The sequence below is a fragment of the Astyanax mexicanus genome, chromosome 4 (genome assembly GCF_023375975.1).
Source record: "Astyanax mexicanus isolate ESR-SI-001 chromosome 4, AstMex3_surface, whole genome shotgun sequence".
Classification (NCBI taxonomy): Eukaryota; Metazoa; Chordata; class Actinopteri; order Characiformes; family Acestrorhamphidae; genus Astyanax; species Astyanax mexicanus.
Genome location: NC_064411.1, coordinates 43,632,445 through 43,646,930, shown reverse-complemented (window position 1 = coordinate 43,646,930; position 14,486 = coordinate 43,632,445). Strand labels below are relative to the sequence as shown.

The window sequence follows — 14,486 nt, the reverse complement described above, 5'->3', positions numbered from 1 at the left end:
TTTAGTGCATGTGTACTCTCTACAAATAAATATTCTATTCCTTTATAATGCTAATTTTGGTTAACTGAGTCTCAATTTCGGCATTACCATAGACGTTGATAGAGATGTACTTGAAATATACCAACATCGGCCTACAATTCCAGTATATTGGCCAAAATAAAATCTGCATATGGATGGTGTGTATGATGCTCAGTTAACCAATTAGCTATGTTAGCCTCATTATTCCAAAACAAAATTAATAAACAAACTTAACTTAACTGTTTCTAATAAAATTAAAGATATTTAGAAAATAGTTTATTCATTGTTTTGTTGGAATAACTGCTTCTTACATCCAGGGAAGGTGTAGGAGCATTGCTGTGAGGATTTGATTACATTCATTGCATCTATATAAATGTAAAGTTTCCCAGACAGAGTCATAGAATACATGGCACCTGGAATTTTTGAGATTTTTTATTAAAAGGAAAATATAGGCTAAATATTTTGCTTAGTTCCTAGCCTCTTAGCACCGGTGCAAAATTGAACAAGCACATTTAAGACAATAAAACATGTTTGAAATGAGGTGGGGGGAAAAAGTTTACTTTTGAATTTTTTTGCCAAATTACTCTTAATTTTGTCCCCCCTTGTTCTGTTCAGCCCAATCAACTAATTCAATAAGGGTCCTTTCCTCTCCTCCCTCACTCAGACTTCATCCTTTCATTAGAAGGTTGTAAACTGTCCCACTACAATAGGCCCCTCGCGGCTGGGTGGACAGCTCTTGATGTACACGCTTTCACTCTGGGTTTTCTTACCCCGTGCCATATGCAGACGTTTCCAGACGCGTGGGTCGTCTGGAAACAATGAGAGTACCATGCGTCGGGATGCCGCCTCCTTTATTCACACGCCAATGCTTCTTCTCCTAAACAGCTTTTTATGCACTGACCCCTGACCTGTTCAAAACACCCACAGCACATTTACATACCCCCCTAAACAAGTCCCAAACCGCTCACAGAAGAGGATCAGGCTGAGCCAGGCCGGGCCATTGTCACTTAAAAGACAACCAGAACCAGATGCAGGTTTAATTAAAGAGGGGGAGAGACTAATTGATCCTCAAAATAAAGATTTAAGCCTCTTTTCTTGATCTAATGATTAGAATTGGCAAATCCTCTTATTTTCTTTACCCGTTTTTTTTTTTATCCTCAAGGCAATTAAATGAGCATCAGATTGGACAGGATTGAACAAGCAATAAAAGCTGTTCTAATATCCATTTATGGGCTTCTTATTGTAACAATTCACAACATTCATAATTTGAGTCAATATGATACAATGGCATTTTAAAATTTATACATATTTTGATATGTATACAAATATATCATGTATATATTACAGAGTGCATGAAATTTTGCATCAATATCAGGCTGAATTATGGAATTGGTTGTTCTGGCAGAAACCACATTAACATTCAGTGGAGCACAAACCGCATCCTGCATATTTATCTATCTATGCACATCCCTACTATCCTACAGGTGTCTCTGTTTATTTAATTGGGCAAAGCCTGGTCTGTCTTTCTGTTTAACTGTTTGTTAACCTGGCTGCCCACCTATTTATCTATTAAACTATCTACCAACAAATCTGGCTGTCTGTGCACCTACCCTACATGGGTGTCTATTTAAATGGGCTAAGCCTGCTCTGTCTGTTAATTTAGCTATGAATCTATCGAAGCTATTTAAGCTAAGTCTTATATCTGTCTGTCTGTCTGTCTGTAAATGTATATATGTGCCTTCTATCTCTCTTTCTCTGTCTATGCAACAACCTACCAACCTACACAGATCTATTTATCTATCTGTCTGTCTAGGCACCTAGCTACAAGTGTATTTTTGGGCAAATTGGGCACGCCTTGTCTATCTGTCTATTATTAACCTATATACCCACCAGCCTACAGGTATCCCTGTATATTTAATTGGACAAATCCTCATCTGACTGCCTGTCTATTAAGTTATCAACATTTACCCACCAACCTACAGGTATCCCTGTCTATTTATTTGGGCAAAGCCTTTTCTGTCTGCCTGCCTGCCTGTCTGTCTGTTTAGTTATCAACCTATATACCCACCAACTTACAAATATCCCTGTCTAATTTAACTGGGCAAAGCCTTGTCTGTCTGTCTGTTTCTCTGTCTGTCTCTATGTGTATCTATTTAGTTATCAATCTAAATACCCACCAAGCTACATGTATCCATGTCTATTTAGTTATCAATCTATATACCCACCAACGTACAGTTATCCCTCTCTATTTAATTGGGCAAAGCCTTTTCTGTCTGTCTGTCTGTTTCTCTGTCTGTCTCTCTGTGTGTCTATTTAGTTATCAATCTATATACCCACCAACTTAAAGGTATCCCTGTCTATTTAATTGGGCTAAGCCTTGTCTGTCTGTCTGTTTATCTGTCTGTCTCTCTGTGTATGTATTTAGTTATCAATATATATACCCACAAACCTACATGTATCCATGTCTATTTAGTTATCAATCTATATACCCACCAATCTATAGGTATCCGTGTCTATTTAATTGGGCAAAACCTTTTCTGTCTGCCTGCCTGTCTGTCTGTCTATTTAGTTATCAATCTATATACCCACCAACTTACAGATATCCCTTTCTATTTAATTGGGCAAAGCCTTGTCTGTCTGTCTGTTTCTCTGTCTGTCTCTCTGTGTATCTATTTAGTTATCAATCTATATACCCACCAACCTACATGTATCCCTGTGTATTTAATTGAGTCTTATCTACCTGCCTTCAAGTATCTCTGTAGACTCTCTGGCTGTGGTTACAGGCCCTCCTCCTCCTCCTCCTCCTCCTGCTGTTGGGTACAGCAGGCTGCAGGTGACAGCCCTTCCCTCCCTCCCTCTGTTTCTGTGACTGATGGAGAGTTCCGCCGAGCAGCAGGTTCATTCCCCGCAGAGCTATCAGAGGAACATGTAGCCCGAGACACAGGAGCAGCTCCACACTTCATAAAACTCATTGACTGAACACACACTCACGTACACTAACACAGGTCTGAGCAGGGTAAACCATGAACCGAGTGGAGGAACTTTGTTTTGAGGCTCACAGAAAGGAGCTGGAGGAGGAGGAGGACTTCTACCCGTACGAGTTCGACCCTGAGGAAGAGCTGCCCGCTTACGGGGACGGAGAGGATCTTCTGGCCGCTCTCCGGCAGAAAGAAGAAGAGGTTCTTCTGGCCGCTCAGCTCGGAAAAGCTCTGCTGCTGGAGAACCGACAGCTGAAAGAGGAGCGGGGAAAACTCCATGAACAGTACGCGGACAAGGTGGAGGTGAGGCGGGGGGAGGGGTTCAGTAACACAGCGGTACAACAGCAGAGTTCATTAATATACAGCTCTGAGACCACTTCAGTTTCTGAATTAGTTTCTCTGATTTTGCTATTTATAGGTATATGTTTGAGTAAAATGAACATTGTTCATTGTTGTTTTATTCTATAAACTACAGACAACATTTCTCCCAAATTCAAAATAAAATATTGTTATTTAGAGCGTTTATTTACAGTAAATAGGCTAAAATAACAAAAAAGATGCAGAGCTTTCAGACTTTCTCAAATAATGCAAAGAAAACAAGTTCAAATCCATAAAGTTTTAAGAGTTCAGAAATTAATATATTGTGTAGAATAACCCTGGTTTTTAATCACAGTTTTCATGCATTTTGACATGTTCTCCTCCACCAGTCTTACACACTGCTTTTGGATAACTTTATGCCACTCCTGGTGCAAAAATCAAAGAAACACATCATTTTTAAGTGGTCTCTTATTTTTTTATAACAATAGGTTATATTTATACACATGCTCATTACTCAATATTATTAGCTAACCTAAATTATTTGTTGATGTTAATGATTGTTGTTTGGTTGCTGTTGGTTAACTTTCTCTTAGTCTTTTCTTCTAATTGGACCATATTTTCACAATCAACAGCTAAATATGCAACATCTTGCCAACCCTAGCTAACAATTAATTAACAAATTAAAGGAGAACTCTGGTAGGAAATGGACTTGGGTATTAGTGAAACATGATAATGAGTACGAACTTTTGTCAAATAGCCCACCTCCATTCACCCCCAGAATTCCGAAGTACATCGCTTTTAGCTCATGCGCCCAACAGGCTTATAATGCTAGTAAATGGGGCATAGCATTTAGCACGCCAAGGAATCACTATTTTACACCATTAATTCTGACATTGACAAAGACCTGTATCAGGTAAAAACAATGTCTTTTGTATTTTTTTTAAATAGCTATATGGTGTACTGTGTAAAAATGGTTAAATATGATATTTCTCCTCTCAGAATGTCATTTATTGAAGCAAAGCTACAAAAGAACCTGTTTTGATTTCATTGGTGTTGTGATGTCAAAAGCGGTTAGACCCTCCCACTCAGATTATGAGAGGTTAATTTGTCTTCTCATTGGTTGTCAACCAATATAACCAACAAATATATTTTCACTGTTTCTTAACCTAGCTAATGTCTAATTTACATTACCAAGTAGAGTAGTTAACCATAAGCAAGCCTATAAAAAAACAAATTTAAGACAAATGTTAAGATACTGATACTGTTAAGCAGTTTAAGTAGTGGTTTATTGGCTTTAAGAACAAGAAATAATTAACACGGCTCACTGAACAAAGGTTAAATCGACCTGTTTTATCAATATCTATCAACGCACTGCTTGTCAATCTATAACCAGATCATACCATCATATCTTAATATCTTAATTTGCTTGAGTAGTGCTGCTTTTGTTCTGTCATTTATATTTTATATGATGTGATTATCTTAGGTTGACGATCTTGAAGACGTCAGAGTTACATAATTATCATTATGCTGAAGCAAGTCTGGTGTCAGCAAGACCCAAATTAACAATATAAAATATATAATAATTAAGGCTGCAGTGTGCAGGGAAGTGGTTGCCTAAGCATATCTGATACTGTTGGCATTTCATCACATTTAGTTTTGGCCATTTTACATATTTTGAAGCAGCCTTAGAAAAGATCTGTTCACATTTATTATATGGTGTTCTATTGATACCTCAATTTAAAACCAGTTTATATTTGCCTCGTTTTAGGGAGTACATGGTTATATACAGTTATTGAAAAAAATAAGAAAAACCTCTGGAATATAATCAAGAGGAAGATGGATGATCAAAAGCCATCAAACCAAACTGAAGTGCTTGAATTTTTGGACCAGGAGTGGCATAAATGTATCCAAAAACAGTGTGTAAGACTGGTGGAGGAGAACATACCAAGATACATGAAAACTGTGATTAAAAACCAGGATTATTCCAACAAATATTTTTGAACCTGTTTTCTTTGCATTATTTGAGGTCTGAAAGCTCTGCATCTTTTTTGTTATTTCAGCCATTTCTCATATATTGCCATTTCTGCAAATAAATGCCCTAAATAACTATTTTTATTTGGAATTTGGGATAAATGTTGTCTGTAGTTTATATAATTAAACAACAGTGTTCATTTTACTTTAACTTATTCCTATAAATAGCTAAATCAGAGAAACTGATTCAGAAACTGAAGTGGTCTCTTTTTTCCAGAGCGGTATAATGGGACAAGGAATATCACAATCCTGTATTTTGTGATTTTTGTTAATTGATTTGTGTCAAAACAAAAAGTATTGGGATGCACCAATTTAATCATTGAATTCAGGTATATGTTATTCAGTCCCATTGCAACAGGTGTATAAAATCAAGTATCGAAACATGCAGTCTGCCTTAACAGATATTGGTGAAAGAATGGATGTTTTTAAAAATCTCACTAAATTCTTTAAAACAAATTCTTTCTTTTAAACAAATACCAGGCATGCTTTAGAGACACATTACACAAGACATGACTCCCAGTCTAGCACTCCAGATTCATGGCCTCCAGTCTCAGGGACTTTGGACACAGCTTTCATGGGCTTCACTGCAGTGCTTCACGTCATTATGTCTGTGAGGTCACATGGCTGCAAGCCTATGAACTGTTAATGAGTAGAGAATTACCACTGGAAAAAGAAAATCATAAAAGTAAAGTAAAATGTTGTCTGAGTACACAATCATTTACATTTTTATTGTTTTTAGAACATTATAAATCATATTTTTACTATTTATTGTCTTGTAGGCACATGGTTTTACTCTGTAATTGCAACAGAATAACAGATAAACTCTTTTACAATAAGAAGTAGAAATAAGTTAGAAAATAGTTAATTAACCTTAAAATATTACATCAGTAATCTTAAAATGTGAAGTTTAAGAGGTGTGCAAACTACAATTAAGAGCACATTTTATTGCAAAAAAAAAAAAAAAAAAATATATATATATATATATATATATATATATATATATATATATATATATATATATATATCTCTTTATATATATATGATTTAAAAAAATCTCATATAAATTAATAGAATGCAACTTCTAAGCAACACCTTAGCAACCGCTAAGCAATATCATAGCAACCACCAGGCAGCTTTATAGAACCTTTATAGCAATTACTTCTTAACACCATATCAACCATCTGAAACACCAAAGCAATCACCTGGGATACCATTGCAGCCTTGCAACTGCCAGGATGTGGGAACCACTTTAGGTGTGCTAAACTACAGGAGAATATCTCTACAAATTGAAAACTAAATATATATATATTTTTACAGACTGTTTAATAAAAGATAAAAAACTGAATTTCTGCCTCTGCTGGGTGAGTGTTGTATAAAAGCCTTTGTTTTTTAAGACAGTTTGATGAATTATCCACAGCAGTCAGTTATAATTCAACCCTGTGTCTCTGAAATAAGACACTGAGGCATGTCATGACTGTGGGTTCTCTGATGCAGGAGCTGGAGCAGGGCAGGCACGAGCTGCGGCTGAAGCTGCAGGATTGCCAGGCTCAGTGGGAGAGCCAGGTGGCAGAGCTGGAGCGAGACGTGCGAGAGCTGAGGGGTCAGGTGGAGGGTCTGACGAGGGCCTTGAGCGAGACGGAGAAAGAGAAGAGCCGTGATAAACAACAACATGCAGAGATCAGCCAACAGCTCAGAGAACAACTGCAAGCAGTAAGTGATCAGTGGTGTCTATTATACTCTCTCTTTCAAGCAAAAACTATACAAATTATCAGTGTATATCACATATACAAAAATTATTGTAATTTAGAGCATTTATTTGCAGAAAATGAGAAATGGCTGAAATAACAAAAAAGACGAGAAGAAGAGCTTTTAGACCTCAAAAAATGCAGAGAAAACAAATTCATATTTATAAAGTTTTAAGAGTTCAGAAATCAATATTTGGTGGAATAACTCTGGTTTAATCTCAGTTTTCATGCATGTTGCATCTTTATAAGAAACATATATAAACATTCCTGGGAAACTGAAAAATGCCAGTTGAAAGCTTTACAATGAGAGTCAACACAATACATTGTAAATGTTTCAATTTTAATCAGAATAAACAAAGAAACTTTTATTGAATAAAAAACATATATTTATGAAATTTTAATCTAAGTTTGTATGTAATCACAACAATGGAATCTAATGACAGTATAATACTGCTATCTAGAGGGCAGGAATTAATCACAACACAAAATGAGCCACTGCCTGATACCAATCTTTACCTCTAAACTAATAATTAAATATCAATACTGTGATTTGAAAATCGAAACAGTATTGCAAAATAAAATATTGTGCTACAATATATCTATATTTTCTTGCACACCTAGGGTCATTTATCTCTCACCAAGAGGTACACTACCTAAAGTAGCATCTAAGAAAAAGCTTCTTAGAAAAAGCACTTTTACACCCATCAGACCATATAATCGTATAATTATCTTAATATCTGCCTGAGATATAATTGCAATCCAAGTTTTGCAGGATTTTTGGGTTCGTTATTTTGTTGGTAGAAATGTGTGTTTTTCTCTCTTTCTCTTGGCTTTCCCGTAATTTGTAATTTCTCTCTCGCTATCTTACTCTCTCTCTCTCTCTCTCTCTTCCTGTGAAATTACACCATGCAGAAATTCAGCAGAAGTGTTGGCATGCTGTGCAAACAGTGATGTGTGTGTACATTCAGGACTGGATAACAACACAGGTGTTCTCAGTCTTTTGCTGATTAGGCATTTCAGAATAAGCAAAACTTCTGGTCTGATTACTGGAGCTTTACTCCCAGACTTACTTCCAGCTTAACTCCTAGCTTACACCAGGGGTGGGCAATATGGCCTAATATAATACCATGCTTTTTAGGGTGTTTTTGTAGTAACAATATATATATTTTTAAAACACTAAAAAATATTGTAATAACTATTGAAACAAAAACGTTACAAAAACATTAAGTCGGAAGTTATTTTGTGTAAATATAACATTTTAAACATTTACTTGAAACAAAAAATATGTTTGTTTATTTTGTAAACTTAACATGGTTCTGATTTTGTATTAAATAATAGTAAATAATAATAATGTCACAAAATTAATAATTAATGAATAATTAATGTAAAGAAAAATAACAAAATACTAAAATGCAGATTATACCACAGTTAGTTCCGACCCTACAATGTGATTGGCTAAGAGACCTTCTATGAGTGCCGTTATCAGCCGGTAATGCACTGTAACCGAAGCGCTCCATGTATTACTCCGCCACATACAGGTACCCTAGCAACGATGCAGCGCTTACAAACCAAACAGCACAGCTACAAACAGAGCAGCAATGGAACTATTTTACCTCGTGGAGTGTTTATAACCACATATAAGTCCCATGGCACACCCCTAGCTTACACCCAGCCTTTTTTTTTTCAATTGCACCAAAACTGAAGCAGATAATACAGAAGGAGTGGCGTTACACAACAGTGATACTAGCTGTACTCTCTTTTAACTGCTGTAGAGTAATAATTGACAGTGGCTGTTGAATCCCCCCATATCCACATCAGCAGTGTTTTTATTACTTTTATTTAGAGCCCACAGACGATTATTATGGATACAATTGTAGAAAATGTCATGCGTTTCTGAATACACAGCTAGTGTATTATTAAAAAAAAAACAAGCCTGAATTGGCTGGCAGTGTGGGTCACGTTACTGTCAGTACTGTCGCTCCTCTTTTTTCCTTCTTCCTTCCTGAGTGAGAAAGCATTAGCAGAGCGAGAGCAGCACGTGACCCACACAGGAAAACAACACCTAAATACTGAATAGGTGGAGCTCACTTTGATTAAACAGAAGTAGAGCAGTTCAGCACGAGCAACAACATACAGAGTGAAAAAAAGTATGTTTATTTCCTACCCAACCTTTAACATGTGGTTGAAATATGGTTGATCTGCTGTGGTTTCAAAGTTAAAACAATGTTGAGTGTTGAAACAACATTTAACCATGTGTGGTGTTCATATTTTTGTTACTCGTTTACTTTGTTACTTTGACACATGTTTTGACATATGTTTTTTACAAAAAATGAGCCAATGCCAATGAGTTTGATTTAGAAAAAATATTTTTTTAGTATCATTTGATGAAAAATGAAAACGGGTCACACACCACACAAGGGTTAATGTTAAATGGTTGTGCAAACTAGGGCTGGGCGATATGGCCCTAAAATAATATCACGATATTTCATGGTATTTTCGCGATAACGATTCTCTTGGCGATATGACAAAACATTTAAAAAAAAAAATTATTTCAAAGATACACTATACACTGCAAGAAAATTCAAAAAATATATTTTATTATGACATACAATATAATACTGCACAGCCCTAAGTGAGATATTAAAACAAAATACAAGAATTTTATCAGATTTGTAACAGAAGTCAATGATCCAGAATTATTAGTCATGATAATAATAATAATGCACCCCAAATATATCCACAAATCCAGGATTAAAGTAAAATAAATGATACTGGACAGATATAATCTGTCTCTAGTAGATAGATAATGGGAAATGGGATGGGTGATATGGAACGATAATTTAGGGTATAATATCGTTCACAATATATAATTTTGACGATATTATCATGTACGATACACCCCTAGTGCAAACACTGAAATGTTATCATTGAATCAACAGAATGTCCTCAACCCTCTGCCTTTTTAATTTGGATTTTACATTTCATAATCATACAAATGCAAAAAACATTTGGATGGAGGGATGAAAAAGTGTTTTTACTTCCATTAGCAATTATTGCTTTTTAATCTGGCACCAATTCTTAAACCATATCTGGGGGTGTGTTCATGTTCTGTTTGTTTCACTGTTGTGAGATCAGATTTTGAATCAGGTTGGTAGTAATGGTTAACATTCTTTATACTCAGCTTTACTACAGTAAAGTAGATGTACGTTTATTTTTAATTGTGGGCATCCCGAATGTGAGCTATGGTTTATTAAAAGTTGATTGTATGACTTTAAAACAATGTTGCCATATCAACATTGATTTACTTTTTAAAATCAATACCAAGTGTAACATTGATTCATTACATCAAAGTTGATTCAACATTAAAAAGTGCTGAATTGGCTCGTACATATTCACCGATATTCATACATGTTCATACACAGTCAAACATGGGTGAAATTAGTGCTGGACGATATGGCCAAAATTTATATCACGATATATTCCTTAAATTTCGGTCGATACGATATAATTTCGATATTGATATAAATACTTTGAAGGCCTCAGAAAACTGCTAAGAAGCCCTGCAATCCCTGCAGCACTGCGAATTTAAATTATTATATAACTGTGTATTTGCACTTTTTGTATTGCTGGCATCAGATACCCTCATTATATGCACATCTATCTATCTATGTATCTATCTATCTATCTATCTATCTATCTAATGGAAATCTGTACCTACTACTGTCTGAAAATTTAATTTAAGACTTTGAAACCTCCTTTCACAAAAACTTTAATACTTTTGAAATAAAAGTAGTCAAAATAAATGAATACTCAATATTATTTGCATATAGCAAAATAATAACATGACATCCCTGTCAAACATAAGCCTATATAACTATTACCAATAAAAATAACTTAAAATTACAACAGAGGCAGAGCTTCTTATTCTTTGTGAACAAATTTAACAGATTAAAACAAAAGTGTTTCAACTAGGATATAGAATACAATAAGCCTTTATATACGTAAAAGCAACAAGATTTTCCCGTCAAATAAACAAACCTACAGGCTCTATCAACTATGAATAACTTAGTTACAACATAAGCTATAAAAGTGCTTCAGTCAGTATAAGAAAAATATTGTATGTAGTGGAGTTGCTTGAAGTGGTGGAACAGATTAGATGTATTAACATTACCGCTGCTGGTCGGCTGCACTCTCCGGCACAATTTGCAGCAAAGCGGCAAGGGAGCGGACCCGCGGCCGGCCTCGAGGACCCGCGGCCGAGCGAGCGGACCCGCGGCCGGCTTCGAGGATCCGGGGCCGACCGAATCGAGTCTACCTTAGCCTTGGATCCGCTCGTCCCGGCTCTGTTTGGCTCCAGCGCGAGACATATGTGCTGAGTAGCGAAGCGGACCCGAGCCTAGCCATTTTAACCTAGCCTTGCCTAGCCTATTTGGCTACGTGCCTGTGTGGTTACGTCATCACGCACTGACGTAGCCCAGCTACGGGGGCTGAATGTGTTGAGCTCTGGGGCGAGCTGACGCCAGTAAAAAACGCCTGTCCGTGATTCTAATACATATCGACATACCACAAAACTGATATCACCGTTATTGAAACATTTCTTATCGCGATAAATACCGATATCGAATTATTGTCCAGGCCTAGGTGAAATGCTTTGATGTCTGTCTGGTCTGATGAAACAATAGGAAAAGATCAGGATAATAAGGATATATATCAAATTTAAATATATAAAAAATAATTGATCTATCAATCACAACAGGAACCATATTCAGAAATTATAAGATAAGAGTGTGCCACATCATATCATATTCAATAATATCCTCATACTTCCTTCTTACGATAACAGTCTTAAAAGCAGTCTATTTTGTATTTACTATATACTGAAGCTTTAAGGGTATTTTTTTTTGTATAATTGATTTATTTAAATGTTTAAAGCTTATATGCAAGTATTGTGGTAGTTTTTTTTTTACATTACATTGCATTTATTACATTATTTGTTTTGTTATACTGTTATTCTTTTGTACAAAATGAGTGTTGGCTGTTGCTAACAAAATACAAAATAAACAAAAGTTTACATTTTGTGGACTTTGTGTGTTTAAAACTTATGTTTAAATAAAAAATAACATTTATTTTGTTAATTAAATTAGATTATATAAAAGTAATCAAATATCAAATCAAAAATCAAAATATCAAATAAAAATGAAATTTCATATTTTCAAGAATATTGTTACAGCAAAAATACATTAAACACTAAAACATTGTGATATACTTTTAGGGCCATATCATTCCAATATTAATATCAGTAAATACACTTAAAATATACATAATATAGAAGGAAATACTGCAGAAATAAGCAGTTGTTGTGCAAAATGTGCAAACTTGATGATGTGCATGAAGATCAGGAGATAAAAATAGTAATTGTAAATTCAGAACATTGAGTAAAATGCCCTGTGTGTAATGTAAGTATGTGAGCATATGTTACTTTACTTTGTGATTGAAAACATGTTGTATATGTTTTTTGCAACAATAGTTTTGAAGATTGGTTACCTGTAGTGTTCTGCTACTGTTACAAGTCAAACACTTTCTCAGCACTATCTATTACCTGTTGATATCGTCTTACATTTTAGCGCGTACCGTAAATGACTCCAGACATAAAACATACAAGCTTGTGCCTTAGGGGAAGGAAGAGACTTCCTGAAGATTGTTTCCCTGCATACTTTAGAGCCACTGTACAGGATATGAATTTCAATTAAATATAATCTGAATTGAATGGTCATTTAGGTTAATCAGTGCCTGAGGATAGAAAAAACATTAACAACAATGAAAACAATTAGCAAAAACAGTGAAAAATGAGAGTGGGGGAATTGGGGGCAGTATGAAAATGTTCTCTAGTGTCTAAATTAACATCTATATTTTGATAGACTCATTAAAATCACGTTCTATAGTCAATTAATGTCTGTTTATTAGTGTGAGGCTGACCATATTTCCCTTTTGGGAGAAATCTTTTATTTTCTTTACTGTTAGTGAGTACCTTTATAAATAATTAAATCATTGACTTCCATTTAAGGTTGTATCCTGCAAAGTTGCTATTTTGAAGATGCGAAGTTTTTGTCCGACAGCAATAATATATTTTTAGCAAATCATTTAACCAGATATCAAATGACTCACAGATGACCCACATTTTAATACTTCCTTCCAGCCCACATACTTGCTTGGAATGACAACAATAACTTGGATCAAAATAGAAATGTTGCACAATTCATCTGATAGGATGTATGTGGGTTTTATGTGGTACAGAGTTAAACTGTCAAATGACAAATATGGAAATATGGACCTCTGCATCTAAGTCAGTTTTGATCACTAGTACCTTTGCCATTGCCATACCATATCAGTGTTTAAAGTATAGAACTATTATTCAGAATAGTTTTTTTAAAATAGGATTCATGTAAAGACAGTGGTTCATTTTGTGCTGTTTAAACCCAGACTGCTAGATATGATGTTTGTTTTTAGGGAAAAAATGGCCAAAACTGAGGTTTTCTTTCAATTTCCACTATTGAAATATTATTTTATTTTTTTGTCTGCTTTAGAAAATTCATGATGTGGGACGAGCATTAAACTTTGTGTTTTTTTTTTTTTTGGCCAAATTAATGGGGTTTCTAGATATTCAGTGCATCCCTGTTTTTGTATTTTGAGTTTTCTTTAAATTTGCTTTAAAAACACAATATAAAATCATAATGTATCACAATAATAAACTGAATCAAAACCCTGATGTCATGATATGTGATATGATATCATATCACTAGTTTCTTGCCAGCACACAGCCCAAATCTGGAACCTCTTTGTTGATGTGTTACAGTAGAGAACATTCAGGTCAGAACTGAACGCCACAGATTTTAAAGCAGACACTGTGAAAACTGCATTGCCAGTCATGCTGTTCTCTCTGTCTGCCTCTAATCTAATCTCTCTATAAAGTTTGCTCCTTCACAAGGTCAGTTCTTCTGAACACGGAGTTAGCGACCAAAAACTTCTCGAACTGCTCAAGCTGAGGAGAACTTCTCCTCTTATCAGTTTTATTATGCGCACCCGGATTAGATATGCAATGTCAAACGTGACGAGTGTCAAGGCTGTGCTTTCCGCTCTGGCAGCAGCCTCGCATTGTTGTGCTCCTGGTCTGGTGTAATATCTAACTCAGCCCCCACCCTCTAACTCCCCACCGTCCGGCCGTGGACTGCAGCAACAGTAGAGGCGGCGGTGGCTACCGGCCCTATGACCAGCTTTTTCCAGAAATCAAAGTTCAAGGAAGAAAGAAAAGAGAAAAAAAACACGTGTTTACAAGAGATATCAGTCCATCTCTACTTGCGAGGAGAAGGAAGTGCCTCAATCAGCTTCTTCCCTTCAC

At 35.6% G+C, this 14,486-nt stretch overlaps 1 protein-coding gene across 1 annotated transcript in view; it reads left to right on the top strand.

Moving 5' to 3' along the window:
- The first annotated feature begins 2,885 nt into the window (after window positions 1–2,885).
- Window positions 2,886–14,486, top strand: part of si:ch211-235m3.5 (BICD family-like cargo adapter 1) — a 32,931-nt gene continuing 21,330 nt past the window's right edge. Inside the window, exons 1-2 of the mRNA XM_022679075.2 lie at window positions 2,886–3,299; window positions 6,840–7,055. Coding sequence (XP_022534796.2) covers window positions 3,042–3,299; window positions 6,840–7,055 — 474 coding nt within the window. The 5' untranslated portion in view covers window positions 2,886–3,041. The remainder of the gene's footprint in view (window positions 3,300–6,839; window positions 7,056–14,486) is intronic.